We start from the raw sequence: 14,317 nt of genomic DNA on the forward strand, positions 1-14,317 counted from the left end.
ACAAGAACAACAATCTCCTGTGGTCTCCCATTTTCTTTCCTGCCCGGGGCAAGGAGCCAAGGCCCAGGCTGCACAGGGCAGGCCCCCACAGCCTCTGGATGTGATGGTGTTCATATCACCTGGACACAGGTCCAGCATGACTTCCAAGAATGCAGTGACACACCACAGCCAGCCCGGCCATCCAGGAGAGGCCTGGGGCCAGCACTGCTCACTGCCAGCCACTTCTGCAGCATCAGGAGAGCTCCAGATGCTCTTAGGGCTGAGGGAGCAAGTGTGCTTGGGTTTTGCACATAGAAAAATGCAAATATATTGCAAGAGCAAAAGAAAAATAATGTGCTGAAAATGGGACGAAAAGAAATCACCAGTCATCAAGAATCAAGATGTTTTTTCACACTGGATTTGGCCCTGTAAGGCACTTTATCTGCTACTGCTACAGCAGCAAAAATATCTGGCAATGAAGAATTTACTGATTTGCTAATTACAGATAGCAGGGGCTAAACTGCAGCAGGAAGCAGAAAACAGACATTACAGCAGGCATTACAGGAACAGCCAATCTGAAGAGCACTACAGCCCTTTCAACAGATCCACTTTTACAGCATGTAACTGAAAATAAGCTCCATTTCCAACAAACACGTGAAGGCCCGTCAGTGGCAGAATCAAGACTGTGATTTTCGTGTGGCTGCCTAGGTTAATTCACTTGAGGGCAGACACAAAACCAACACAGTCCACAGAATATTTAATGCAGTTTGCTTTTAAGCATGAATTGCACAATGTGGAACTAACCACCCTCAGATACCACATTCCCCAGTTATTCCAGCTATACCTTGGTATGAGCACAGCCAGTCTGATGCTGTGGCAGAGATCCCACTCCTGATCCATGTGTCAGGAGTCCCATCTGCAGTCCCTTGAATGCTGCCCAGCCCTTCTGTGCATCCACACTCAGAGGAGCTTCTGCCCCCACAAATGGGCAGGAATCCCACATCCCTGGTCTGCTCAGTGACCCAAACTGCAGGCCAGGGTCTGACCTCCTGCCTGTGTACCTAACAGAGAGGTCCTATGCTTCATGGAGACAAGCCTTTCATTATGAAATAAATAATTAGGATTTGAAATTACCTAAGAACTTGGTTCATATTTAGTCAGTTTGGTCCTTAAAGAACAATTCTGAAAGCCTGAAAACTTTAGTAAATGCACTCCTTTTACATTAATTCATGAGTACCTGAGAATAATTCTTTTTGCTTAAAGAAAAAAACATAGCCTTCAAGTATTTCTGAACTAAAAAGGTAAAAATTATGAATTTTTGAGTCACGATTCCTAGCAGTGCCAGGTTGATACATTTATTTTTACAAGGTGCACTATAAAAACTGAGTCCCTCAGAAGGATTTTTCACAGTCAGGGACACGAGTTTTGGAAGTGGCAGAGGAAACCACACAAAAGGAAGCTCTCCACCAAGACAAACACAGCACCCAATGCCCCAGACCTCAGAGAATGCTGCAGACACTCCTCAAGTTGCTGGGTAAGACCTTCCTTAGATGTTCCCTCAGTAACACATCACCTGACTATAGCAAATGCCAACACTGCCAAGTGTTACACAGGCTGTCTTGTACTCAGGCGTGGTGCAAGAAATGAAAACATCTGGCTACACCTGCTTCCTCCTGAAGGGTGCACAGTGCTTCTCCAGGCTGGATCACACCACACACGGGCTCATCCCACACACAAACGTCAGCTCATGTGCAGCAACCACAGCCCCAAGTGCAGGCTATGTATGGTTAAAATTGCTTTTCCTTTTTTTGGCCAATTATAAAAACTAAAGCAAAAAGTTTCAAAGAATGGGAGGAAAACACCAAACAAAAGCCCCAGTGTGGCTATCAGAAGTATCATTTCTGTCCTTCAGAATGGCACTGTCATCCTGGTGGATGACACAGGACTGTCTCTGGCCCCTGCATCATGATCATCAACTCTCTGGGGTCACACACAGAGCAGCTATAAAACAAATCTGATCCCTTCCCTCTGCCAGCTGCAGAACAGGGCAAGCCCAAAACCTGCAGATGAATCTGAGCAAAAGCAGGAAGGCAAATCCCATACTGCAAAGTGCAAGCAGTGGAGGAGAAAATGAGGTCCTCTTAAGGAATGCTGGTTTTAACAAGATCACAAAGTTAATCAAACTTGTGAACTGCATCAGTTTAAATTCAAGTTAAAGAGAACCTCTCTAAAATTCTGTCTCATGCCTCAGTATACACATGGTTGTGTCCCCTCTTCTGCAAACTACAAACTCAAACAAGTTTGACAAGCTGGAGCCAAGCCCAGTTCAGCCTTTAAGAAAGGCTTACCCCACTGAAGAAACAGACGTAGCTGTACAGAAATTAATTTAAATGCACGGCTCTCTTAAAAACAGAAATATATCTAAGAAATTATCTCCATTTCCCCAGTTTCCAGTAACCAGTCTGCAGTTCACTGAGCACAGCCAGATCACTATCACCTTGGTGGTGACTGGAATGCTCAGAAGAAATCAGATGCCTTTCTTCTTTTGGGAAGCTGCAGCAAATTGTCCGTGATGGATGTAGTATCCTGAGATACTGGTGTCTGAGACACTGTCCGAGACTGTGGGGTGCTCTGGGGGGTTTGAGGCCCACTGGCTGGGGTCTTGTAACCAGGAGTTCCTGTGTGGGCTGGGGAGGGAGTGTAGCTGGCTCGCAGGGCTTTGTCGGTGTATTTACTTGCAGTCCTGTTTACAAGTCTTTGCAAAGCTGGTGACATTGCTGGGCTTAGTCCTTTTGGAGTAAGGCTGAAACAGAATAAACAGTTTTAAAAGAGATTTGACAGTAAAAAAATCTGTCTTTATCAGGAAAAGCAATATTGCCTCCCGACATGAGCTCCCCCACAGAGCAGACCCAGTGCCTGCAGAAGCCATTCTGCCTGCAGGTAAATGCAGCCTGTCTCTCTAGAGAAACAAGTGACAGAAAAACCTCCTACACCCCTCCCAAACCTGAGTGGCACTGCCTGACTTTTCCTTTGAGCCCATTCTGTCCTTCCTGTGACCCCCCCCCAGCAACTCTTGTCATGTTTCCTCTTTGCAATGAGGCAAGGCACTTATACAGAGGCATCCCTGTGAGGCTGGCTGTAGGGCAGAGCAGAAATGCTGACAAAGAGTGTGAGGGACAGCCACCAGCCACTTTCCCTCAAGAATTAAGTTTTTTGATTTCTAAATCTTTAATTTCTTAAAGCTTTCAGTCCAAATGTACCTCTTCCTGCTTCCAGTATCCTTCCTTACCATCATTCCTCCCTTTCTACATGTGCTGAATTTACATCTCATCAGATAATACCCACCCCCAGCTCTGCTGTCCAAACAGAAGTCTCACCTGGCCAGGTTTTCTGTCACTTTTCGAAGTGCCTCCTGCTTCTTTGCTCGGTTTTTAGCTGCCACTTCATTGGCCATCTTGAGTCCTAACCTCTCACGGCGTCCGGGCTCCAGGATCTATAAATGCATCACACAGCTCACTTGCCAAGGCACTCAAGAGTGCTCAAAAAATGAGTCAAAGCACCTTGAAAGCTGGATTTCAATGTACAGGGATCTAAAGTAGGGAGCAGTGGGGTCAGCCCACACCTCTTTGCTGCTGCATAAAAGCCAGAGAGGACACAGAGACCTTCAACCTGCCTTAGCAAGTAACAAAAATTGTAAAACCAGTCCAGTCAAGGAAGCAGCCATTACCTCTGGCATTTCCTCCTGCTGTTTCTCCTAGACAAACAATGTCACCTGTGTCTTGCCTGGCCTGTAGCCAGCCAGCTCTCAGGCATACACAGACATTGTTAAACAGCAGGAGAACCAGTCAAGGCCTTTGGAGTCTGACAAAACAAAGGCACATACAGCAAATTACGCCTTTCTTAAACTAAGAGTCTCAGACATCTCACATTCAAAGACACCAGCAGGAGACAAGTAGCATGCAGGGTTAGGTGCCATTAGCAAAGCCAGAGTGTCTTTTCTACTCTCAACTGATACATCTGCCTCAGGCTGCAACAGCCAGAAGATAAACACAGAGGGAAATGCTAAAATTTCCACCTATGCACACATTAAAATCAGAAAAATTGAGCATGTCTTCAGCTTCCTCTGAAAGCTCCTCTGTCTGTGCCTACCACCAAATGCAGAATCTCATTCTCCTGCCAGCAGTGTGTGTTCCACCTCAGGTAGCTCCACCAAGAAGATTTCATGTGGATCCATGCTCACCTCCACCCTCCAAGCACAAACTAGATTATTAGTTTCAAGGACTGGGAACACCACCCAGAGATGTGTCACACTCCATGTTAATCTGTTACTTACTCACTTGCCTTTCCCTTCTTAGCTCTTCCCCCCATAAAAGAATGTCATGCTGACATGAAATACCTTGAAAGCTGGTCCAGGTGTTCTGTCCACATACGGTCTTTCTGACCCTTCCAGACGTAAAGGGGTGCTTTCAATTTCACCCCATGTCATAAAAGGTGACTCATTCACACCTAAAAACAAATTCAACAAGTTATTCACTCATCACAAAAAAAAAAAAAAAAAAAAAAAAAAAAAAAAAAAAAAGAAGAGAGAGAGAGAGAGAGAGAGAGAGAGAGAGAGAATCAAATTAGCAAATGCAGCAAATTCATCAACAAAGGAGCCACTGCAGAGGAAATCACAGCCAATGTGAATAGTAACATGTGGTTCCATTAAAAGGGATTGCCTGTAGCTGTGTCACCCTCTCAGTTACAACAACCAAGCACCACCCTTTCCATGTCTTCATTTTTCCATTTTCTAAGCTTTTGATTAGTGACACTTTCATTTTTCCCTCTACAGTACTAGTCCTCCCTTCTGCTGCTGTATGAAAACTCCTTGAACACAAGAAACTCTTTAAAAGTAAGAAAACAGGCAGAGGATTTAAGGACATGCAATAGCCAAATGTACCCTCCAATCACCTCAGGGGCAGCCTGCACCAAACAGTGAGTGCACCTTGTCTAACAGGGGTAGAATGGGTTCTCAGAGCCCAATTAAGTCTCTGGCTGGAAAACCCCACTGTCCAGAGTTTGGAGAAGGCATTTCCGATGGAGAAAGGAGGTGCTCCAAACGCCACCTACAGGTTTCCCAGAGGGAGAGCCCCAGTGTGTTCAGGTGTTGGCATAACCACAAAAAGCACAGAGAAACAGCGCGGCTGGTGCAGAACAGCTACAAATTCAGATACCATGTTTCAACTGGTAGACAAATAATCAGTTTGCTCTAACTGAAAGTGCCCCACAGCTAGATGATTCCTGAACAACGGCACAGCAACTTCCTCAGAGTCTCTTGGTGCAGTGTGACTTCTCCTACCAGAGTACTGGACTAGGATTTAAGCCCTGCATGAGCTAGCATACACATCATGAGGTTTTACCTCCTCATCTAACCCTGTAATGACACCCTAATGTTGAACAGAGCATCAAAGTAATGCAGTAATAGTCCTCTTAAAGCAGAAGAAATAAGAAAATCCTCTAACCTGGGGCAGGAGAGGGGGTAGCCACAAATCCATACCCGTTCACTTTTGGAGACTCTTGGGGTATGAGTTCTTTCCCATCGGGTCCCACTTTGCCCTGTTTGTACTGAAATAAAAATGACAATGTCACTTATGTGGAGAAAGGTCAGCTGCATCCAGCACACACACACAGTTCTGGGGGATGAACCACACCACAGGGCAAAGCCTGACTAGATCTGAGTCAGAAGTAAAATTATCCTACCTGAGCATTGAGGGCTGCAGCTTGTTGGAGCTGTGATTTGCTCACAGCTTGGCTAAAAGGATCCTTCACAAAACGTGTGTTTCGATGCACAACTTCCCTGGGCTTCTTGAAAACTTCACTCTCGTCAGGTACACCTTGAAAAGCAAAATGTGTTTTTAAAAAGAGCTCTTTACTTCACTGGTTCACAGAAATTATCAGTTATATATTTACAGCCAAAAAAGAAAGGTATGTTTACAAAAATATGTATTTTTCTATAGCAACAAACAGACTAACAAGTCCAAGGAGGATTTTTTGAGCGGAAGCAAACAATGATGAAGATGACAACAAGTGCTCATAAAGAAGACAGACCAGGAAAGAGCTTTGGCTACTGAAAACAAGTACTTCTGTAATACAGATGAGCTTTTCAATGGCAAATAGAACACAATCAAGCTTTGGAATCAGAGGGCAAGAAAAAAAAGGAAACCCCCCACTTTTTAAACACAACCTTACAGAAGAAAAAGCACAGCATTAGCTGTAAGAGCTGCTCAGGCACATACAGAAATGCTGTAAGCACTGTTTGGAGCCAGTGCCTCACCTGTAGGATAATACATGAGGGTGTTTCGAGCTGTGTATTCCCAGGTATCCAGCCCAGCTTTCACGTTCTCCAGAGCTTGCTGCTCAGCTGAAGGAAGTGCCAGGTTTTCATTTTGTCGCTGAAAGGGCAATGGAAAAAAATTTTAAAGGTAAAAAAAAAAAAAAAAGTCTGAAGCAGCTTCCTACAATCTTTTATTCAGGCAGACAAAACTCGGAGAGCTTGGTCACAAGCTCAGCCACCTGCCCTAGAACATTCTGCATAAGGTATGGAACAGACTCTGAGGGATAGTTGGGATTAAAAAAAATAACACTCCCTCAAAACAACAGCAGCAAACACCCACATGTCAGTGCCAAACTTCATGGAAAGGCACACATCTATGACACATCTGTGCCAGCTGCTCACTGCTGGTGGTTAAAGACTGGCAAGGCAGGCCCAGAGCAGCACCTGGACCTCCCCTGCAGCAGCTGAGGAAGGCAGCACAGGCAGCCATGCTCGTGCAGTTCTGTGCTTCAGCAGCTCAGTGGGCTATTGCTGACAACAGAAAATGAAAACTGAAATAAGACAGACAAACTGCAAAAAATGAGAGGCTGATGGACAAACAGCAGGAACTGTGCTCAGCTGCTCTCCCTGGTGCTGCTGCTTACAGAAGAGGCTGCCAAGGACAGCAATACACTCTGTGCAGTGCTCTGCAGTCTCAAAGCTTTCAGAAGAGACAAAGCCTCAGCAACTAAGTCAGCACTGTTCTTGCGTGACAGAAGGGGGAAAAACAGGACTGCACAAGGAAGCAGAGAGCAGTCACAGACGCAGGGAACTGAGCCTTAGCAGAACCAGTGAAATGGCATTTCCTGCTGAGTCCCTCTGGAAGAGCAGAGGCAGAGCTGAGGCCGTTCCCTACCCGGGTGTACTCCTCCTCTGCGCTGTACAGCCAGGCGTGCTTGACCTTCTCCTTCTCTTTGGCCACCTCCATGATCTGCTCAAAGGAAGCATTATCCTCACTCGTGTGCTGTGCCAAGAACGCGTCCAGGCTGGGAAGAGCATCTTTATCATCCTTTTCTGCTTCTCCTACCGAGAGAAGGGAAGAAGCCTGAGGAAGGTTAATGCCTCCCTTTCTAGGGGAGCACTGTATCTCCCCTTAACCCTCCTGGCAGCAAGACACACCAATAACTACCATCAAGCTGGGCCACAGATCCACACACAGTGGTGCAGTAATAAATCAGGTTTGGAACACATAACCTGCTTTCAATAACCCCTTTTATGGCATTTATAGCAATTTATTTTAAAGGTGAAATGTACAAGTGGCCAGCTGCTGGTAGACAATTTATTTTTCAAAGAATACAGCTAGAGAAACATAATTCTCCTACCTTCCTCTCCAGTCTTGATGCCAGCTTTGGATTTATTTCCCACTGGAAGGCCACCTGGATGCACTTCGGGGGTTTCAAACGTGGCTGGGGTAACATCTGTCACAAAGAAAAATAAAAATAAAATCACCTGGTTACTGGAGCATACAACAGGATTTGCTGTAAGGCTGATGTACCAAACAAGTCATAGGAGGCACATCAAGAGAACAAAAATTAAATTAAAAACTTGTGAAAATTCTGTCTCAACCTCCAAACAAGATTTTGGCCTCATCTAAGACATTTTCTCTTGCTGGGAGAAATTCCCAGGAGAGCCACAGCCCAGTATATTTGTCACCCTACACCCTGCTTTTGCCAACAAAAGCAGCAGCAGATCAAACTGAGCCCAGGCCAGGGCCAGCACCTGCAGCAGGGGAGGAAGGGACATCACCTGGTGACACGTGCCCTTTGTCACAAGAAAGCCACTCACCCAAACCCCACTGCAAGAGCTCAGCCAGGGGCTGGGCTTTAGGAAACACCTGAACTGGAAGGGAAAGAAAACATAAAACAGAACGCTGGGTACCTGCTGTGGGAACCTCTGATAACCACAAGCTCCCCACACCTTTTGTCCCTAAAACATGAAAATCTCAAACTACAAACTGAAATAAGGGTTCAAAACACAGCTCAGGATTTCTCATAGAAGAGAGCACATAACCTTCCTAGGGAGCAGGAACTTGGCAAAAGATGCCCATAAGGAATGGTTATTAAAAGGCTGCTTGTCCCAAAGCCTTTCCCTTGAGGAGTTATTAGACACCATCAAAGAGAAATTCAGCATGAGCCACCAGACACTGGCTGCTGCCCAAGCCGGTACACTTAGCTCTCATGCAACATCAGTCTTGAATCTTTAAGATAAGCATTGTCTGCACAAAGTTAGATAAAGAAGAGCAGCAATATCAGATATAAAACCCTCATGCCCCACAGAGCCAGTTCTTACAGGGTGCAGGTGTATCCCTCGAAGATTTGTTCAAGGAAGAGCCAAACTTGATAGCAATTTGTCTCATTTTCTCCAAGTCTCCGTTTTCCTCAGCCTCCAGATAGTCCTTCTGTGCTCGCAGCTTCTCCACATCGGGAAAAAAGTCTCGCTGGATGATCTTCTCTAAGCTCTACAAAGACAGAGACAACTGCAACGCCCCGCTGGGACACCTGGAGCGCGGGCCCAGCTCGGGGCCAGCAGCGCAAAGCCACGGGCAGGCCGGGCAGCCCAGGCGGGCAGAGCGCTGGCAGCTGCCGCCGCAGGACGGGCGGGAGCCCGAGGGGCGCCCCCAGCGCTACTTCCATCCGCAGCTGCGGCTGCACCGGCCGCGGGCCGACCGCGCCGAGCGGAGCCCGGCGGAGCCCCGCCGCGCTGGAAGCGCTCGGCCCAAGCACCGGCGCGGCGGAGGCTCCCGAGCTTGGGCCCGGGCCCGCCGCCTTACCTCGATATAGGCCTCCTCATCCAGGATCTTCTTCGGGTGCCTCGCGGCCGGCGACACCACCTCCTTCCCCGTCACGGCGACGGGGCCCGAGGCGGGAGCCGGCACCAGAGCGGCGGAAGAGGCCGGGGACGCCGGTATCGCCTCCATGGTGGCGGAACCGCCCCGCTCCTGATCCTGCTCCTCCTTCGCCGCCGCGAACGCGACGGGCAGTGACGTCACATTTCCGCGCCCCGGGATCGGAATGCGCGCGCGCGTCCCCTGTCGGTCCGGAGGACCCGGGCGGTCCCGGGCCGTGACAGCGGCGGCACCGGGTCGAGATGGGAACGGGGATGGGAACCGGGATACACACGGGATGGGAACCGGGATGGGAGCCGGGATGGGAACCGGGCTATACACACGGGATGGGAGGCGGAATGGGAACCGGGATGGGAACGGAGATGGGAGCCGGGATGGGAACCGAGCTATGCACACGGGATGGGAGCGGGTTGGGAACACGGATGGGAGCGGGGATGGGAACCGGGCTATGCACACGGGATGGGAGGCGGGGTACACAGGGATGGGCGGCGGGCGGATCCCCCCAAGGCCCCCACGGTCTCTTCAGACCTCCTCAGGAACAGCCCGGGCCTGGGGGAGCGGGATCCCGGCCGGCTCCCGGGCAGTGTTATTGATGTCGCTGCTTCCCAGCTCTCCAGCTTCTCCTCGGCCCCGCCGGGAGCACGGACACGGCTCCTTGTGGCCGGGGCTGGCTGGCAGCAGGGCTGCGGCGGGCGCTGCCTGTGCCGGCCCCTCACCACTGCACGTTCGGCGCCTCTCCCCAGGCTATGGGGAGAAACCCGCCTTTCTTTGTTATGGAACAAATCGCTTGTCCAGCAAGCTCTACCCCAAAAGCAACTCTAGATGCCACTGAGGTGCTGCAAACAGGAAACATTCATTTGCAGGATATTTTGCAAATCTACATCAATAAAACAAGTACAAATACTACGTGCACAGAGCAAAGACAAGAAGGGGAGTTCTCCTTCTCTTAAAGCACACACATTTAACACCGGTACAGCTCTGTCCCCTGCACGTCCTGCCTGCCCAGTCATTTGCCACGTGAACTTTGGAAGAGGCATGTGACAGTGCCGTGTCTGCTTTTACCTGTCCTCCTCCTGTGTGAACCACAGAGGTTCCCTTGTGCTGCACAGCCCCCTCGGGGTACCCCCGAGCCTGTCAGCCAGGGCAGTGCTCTGGGTGCTCTCTGCAGCCTCTGGGCACTAGCAGCTCTCCTTGGGGGCCTGCCTGGCCTGCAGGGTCAGTGCTGAGGCAGTCGCCCTCTTCTGATGCCGCCACTTCGCCCGGCGGTTTTTAAACCAAACCTAGAAAGTGCAAAACAAATAAGGGCTTTTGCATGTCAGGTGTTACTGGGAGTGGGACAGGCAGTGGCCCTCCTGGGCTGTACTGTGTGGGCTGTAAGGTACTGTAACAGCAAGGCTCGATACAAAATGTAATCAGTCCCTCTGCTGCAATCTTGCTCTGGTACATGTGAGGGGCACAAGGGAGCTGGGACCCCCCCATGACAAATTCAGAAGTGACGCAGATCACTTAGGTAAGGAATACACCCTTGGGTGCAGGGGATGAGCAGCAGAGCTGGGCATGTCTGTGTGTGACACGAGATTCTGGCAGAGGCATCATGTCAGTCTGTGGACTGGGTGCCAGTACAAATTAGCCCAGCTGAAATGGTTTATATTCTTCCATTGCTCGCCAAACTTAAACTCCCTTTTGTCAAATGCACAAGGATGGATTTTAAAACGAGGCCGTGGGTCTGCAGCTCCCCAAAAAAAGACAGCGCAATGCCGCAGTGTGTGTTCCCGGGGGACTGCAGGAACACAGGTGGCAGGATCTCACCTCCACGCGCTCCTCCTTCAGGTGGATGCGGTTTGCCAGGTGCTCGCGGGTGACCACGTCCGGGTACTGGTTCTGGTGGAACAGCGTCTCCAGCGCCTGCAGCTGCTCCTCGGTGAAGATGGTGCGGTGCCGGCGCGTGCGGCGCTGCAGCTGCTGCAGGGCCTGCAGCTCGCCCGGCTTCTCCTGGGAGCTCCTGCACGCCCTGAGTGCCGGGTGGAGGAGCCGCACGGGCCAGGGGAGCCGGGCATCTGCGAGGGGACAGGGACAGCAGCAGCGGTACAGGTGTGCGGCTCAAACACTCGCCACGCTCAAGGCAGCTCAGGCACGAGTTGCGTCCCTGCTACTGTCTGGAAGGAGGCAGCCAGTCACCTGGAGTGGTGGCAAGCCGAGTGGTCACTGTGCCAGTGGGAGAAGAGTTCAGGGCATGACTCTGGGAGAAGGATGCAGGTGGTGAGCACTGGCTGGGTTGTCTTTGTTTACTTACCAGTTGCACTATGGCCAGCTCCAGAAAAATAACTGCAAACTCACAGCTCAGCAAAGATCTGTGTTTCAGCCCTGACACAAGGGAATTCTGAACTATCAGTATGCTCTTGAACTGCATTTTTAAGGGTTTTCTCCTTTTTATTTTCCACAGTAATTTTGCTAGACGTAGCCAAAACTTTTTTCCTTAAAGAATAAGTGAGGTTCCCCAGGGCTGGTGATGTCAGGAAGCACAGGCACAGCTCCGCACATGGGCAGCGTGGGAGCGTGGCCAGCGTGGCCATGGGGCCCCACACTCCACAGAGAAGCATCCTTCTCTCAAGAGTTTCACACTGACCAGTAATATCCAGTAACAGTCAGCACCCTCTGCTTTTCAAGCCTGGCAGCATTTCAGGTGAAAGTGCCCACTCTTAGGAGCCCTGCTGAGAACAGCTCGGATTGCTGGGCCTCGGGCCCAAGACCACCGTGGCCAGATGCCATCTTGTCACTTAACAGCCAGGTTTTCCCCTGCCCACAGCACTGGCACCAGCCCCGCTGCGAGCCCCACACCTGAACCAAACCCAACCCTCACCCAGCCCAACACTCACCCAGCCAGGCTGGCAGGTCCTGCAGGGAGCGGGCACTTGTGTGAGAACAGCAGCAGCAGCTGCAGCCTGCCCCTTCCAGCTCTTCCTCCTCTTCCTCCTCCTCCTCCTCCTGCAGGGAGCTGGCTGGGATGGTCTCCAGCTCACAGAGCCTCTGGGGTGTGCAGTCCAAGATGCTCCGTAGGCACAGTGGCACCAAGACCTGGGGGTTCTTCTCGGCAGGGCTGGAGAGGATGTCCTCGATGCTGAACGGACGTGGCTTCTTCAGGCCTCTCCTGCCAGCCTCAGCCCCTGGCACTGCCTCTGCAGACATCCTGTGCCAGCAGCAGCAGCTGGGGAAACAGGCAGCCCAGCTGGGGGGCTTTGCTCTCCCTTCACTGGCTCCCTAGTGGGGGTTTGCTAGGGAAAGGACGGCTTTTGTGGTTTTTAAAATGGACTGGCAAAGCCATCCAGAACCATGGCTTTGTCTTGGCGTTTCAAGTGACTGTCATTCTTGCAGCTGAGTTTTTATTTTATACACACGCACTCTTTTCCTCCCTCTGACCTATCTGCGTTATGACTGAAGCCACTCTAAATATATATATATATAGAGAGATATAATCCCTTTGGAAAGAAAACCGTAAACCCTCCTGCAAATAAAATAAATTCTAACTAATCTTGGCAGCTTTGTGAAGGGTTAGTGTGGATCTAAGATTTAGCTAATCCCACAAAAATGACTGGAGAAGGAAATCTGATTTCTCCATCTCGGGTGTAGATTTGAGGTGGTTATGATCTCCATTGTGCTGCAGCCTCCTATCCAAGGAAGGGGGAGGATAGCTGTTCCCAGCCCAGAAATGGACCAGAGGATTAACTCCTTAAAAGAAGCAAATTATCCCTTTCTTTGGCCAAATGAAAGCTTTCCCATCAAAAGAGAGCTGTCATATCATACAATATGAGAGAAGAGAGAGTTGAGCTTAATAAAAAATCATTTTTAATGACAGCACAGCCTTTGGCTTTGGCAGAATTCTCTGTGAAAGTTGATTTATTTTCTGCTGAAAGCAGAGAAATTGTATTTTCCCTCCTTCCCCTTTCCCCCATCTCTGTTGCCCTAATCACTGTAATAATGCAGATGCTTTGCATGTATCCAACATACTCTTTGTAAGGATTCAAAGCCCTTAATAAATTAGATTATGAGCTGCTTGCAGCAGCTCTGCACCACAGCTTAGTGGCATGTAACCACCTCCCATGCAGCTGAGCCATGCTCTGTGTGGAGAAGGGAAGGGGAGGATTGTTGCTGCTGCTGCCTCTGTGTGCTCTCAGTGAGGACCCACAGCCATCCAGGCAGGAGTGTGGACTCACATATCCAGGAGTGTGGACTCAGTACCACAGCCAACTTTCCCAAAGCCACTTCAATTCCCAGTTCCTGCCCTGCCAAAGAAACTGGGAGAGGCCATGGCCAAGATTCAGGACAGGAAGGGAAGCCTGGCTCTGCCCCCCTGAAGTCAAACAGCAAGGCCTGACAGCTGCAATCCACAGGAGGAGAGAGAACATCTTGGATCCTGTGTTTTTAACTGACTGAATAGCTAGGAATAAAATAGAGAAGGTGTAGTTGAGATCAGGTTGCTTAGCAAAGTTGAAAGCCAGGTTCCCTTGCCCTCAGTGCAGTTTAAGCCAAGGTGAGAAGCAAGGCCTGGGGGGCTCAGGTGGGGAGCACTCACACCTGGTGTTTCCTTGCAGTCCCACCCATGGTGCACCAAGGAGACACACGGGTGGGTGCTGTGAAACCACTGCACACCAAAGACCCTCAGGCTGGACAGCCCAGCCATGCCTCCAGCACCCTGCAAAACTTACAGCCACTCCCCAGACAGCCTCTCCCAGCTCCCTTCTGCTCTCCTCATCCCTGCTCGCTGCCTGCCCTTCCTCCCTGCAGGTCCCTCAGTGCTGGGAAGAGATGCCCCATAGCTGTTCTACTTGTGACTCACTTCACAAACTGCTGTTTTTCCTTCCATCCCGTTATCTGCCTCTCCTTCAGCTGTTCCAATGGTGTACCTTGGATTATAACTGAGCTCTGTGAATCTTTACCTTTTGGGATGAAGACACCCTTGTAGCCGCTCAGTCTGGATGTGTTCACTCTGCCCTGCCAAGGTGTGAGTGCTCCAGAGAGACACTGGGGATGCCCTAATTCCAGAGATCACTGAAACTGCTCCCAGCTTTTGTGCATGTACCCAAACACTGACACGAGGGGTGGATGTGGGGCCAGGTTCTGCTCCCCACTCTGCTGGTCCAGAG

At 50.0% G+C, this 14,317-nt stretch overlaps 2 protein-coding genes across 2 annotated transcripts; both read right to left on the minus strand.

The window, feature by feature from the left end:
• Positions 1-1,318: 1,318 nt before the first annotated feature.
• ESS2 (ess-2 splicing factor homolog) lies at positions 1,319-9,290 on the minus strand. Its single transcript, XM_041489156.1, has 10 exons — positions 9,102-9,290; positions 8,621-8,789; positions 7,654-7,749; positions 7,188-7,354; positions 6,293-6,410; positions 5,719-5,852; positions 5,481-5,583; positions 4,376-4,485; positions 3,357-3,472; positions 1,319-2,782 (listed from the first exon to the last, which is right to left on the minus strand). Exons 1-10 carry the CDS (start codon positions 9,246-9,248, stop codon positions 2,497-2,499), a joined length of 1,446 nt encoding a protein of 481 aa, XP_041345090.1. The 5' UTR covers positions 9,249-9,290; the 3' UTR covers positions 1,319-2,496.
• Positions 9,291-10,100: 810 nt separating this feature from the next.
• On the minus strand, positions 10,101-12,840 carry GSC2 (goosecoid homeobox 2). Its single transcript, XM_041489161.1, has 3 exons — positions 12,053-12,840; positions 10,986-11,233; positions 10,101-10,456 (listed from the first exon to the last, which is right to left on the minus strand). Exons 1-3 carry the CDS (start codon positions 12,360-12,362, stop codon positions 10,355-10,357), a joined length of 660 nt encoding a protein of 219 aa, XP_041345095.1. The 5' UTR covers positions 12,363-12,840; the 3' UTR covers positions 10,101-10,354.
• Between the last annotated feature and the right edge of the window lie 1,477 nt (positions 12,841-14,317).

This window comes from Pyrgilauda ruficollis, unplaced genomic scaffold, assembly GCF_017590135.1.
Source record: "Pyrgilauda ruficollis isolate IOZ18807 unplaced genomic scaffold, ASM1759013v1 scaffold9, whole genome shotgun sequence".
Lineage (NCBI taxonomy): Eukaryota > Metazoa > Chordata > Aves > Passeriformes > Passeridae > Pyrgilauda > Pyrgilauda ruficollis.

Excerpts from the sequence above, each read along its gene's own strand:
- ESS2 (XM_041489156.1), bottom strand. The coding sequence starts at position 9,248 with ATGGAGGCGATACCGGCGTCCCCGGCCTCTTCCGCCGCTCTGGTGCCG. Across the intron at positions 3,473-4,375 it reads CACCTGGACCAGCTTTCAAG|ATCCTGGAGCCCGGACGCCG; the intron begins GTATTTCATGTC and ends ATGCATTTATAG. Across the intron at positions 2,783-3,356 it reads GTGACAGAAAACCTGGCCAG|CCTTACTCCAAAAGGACTAA; the intron begins GTGAGACTTCTG and ends ATTCTGTTTCAG.
- GSC2 (XM_041489161.1), bottom strand. The coding sequence starts at position 12,362 with ATGTCTGCAGAGGCAGTGCCAGGGGCTGAGGCTGGCAGGAGAGGCCTG. Across the intron at positions 11,234-12,052 it reads GGACCTGCCAGCCTGGCTGG|ATGCCCGGCTCCCCTGGCCC; the intron begins GTGAGTGTTGGG and ends GTCCCCTCGCAG. Across the intron at positions 10,457-10,985 it reads TGAAGGAGGAGCGCGTGGAG|GTTTGGTTTAAAAACCGCCG; the intron begins GTGAGATCCTGC and ends TGCACTTTCTAG.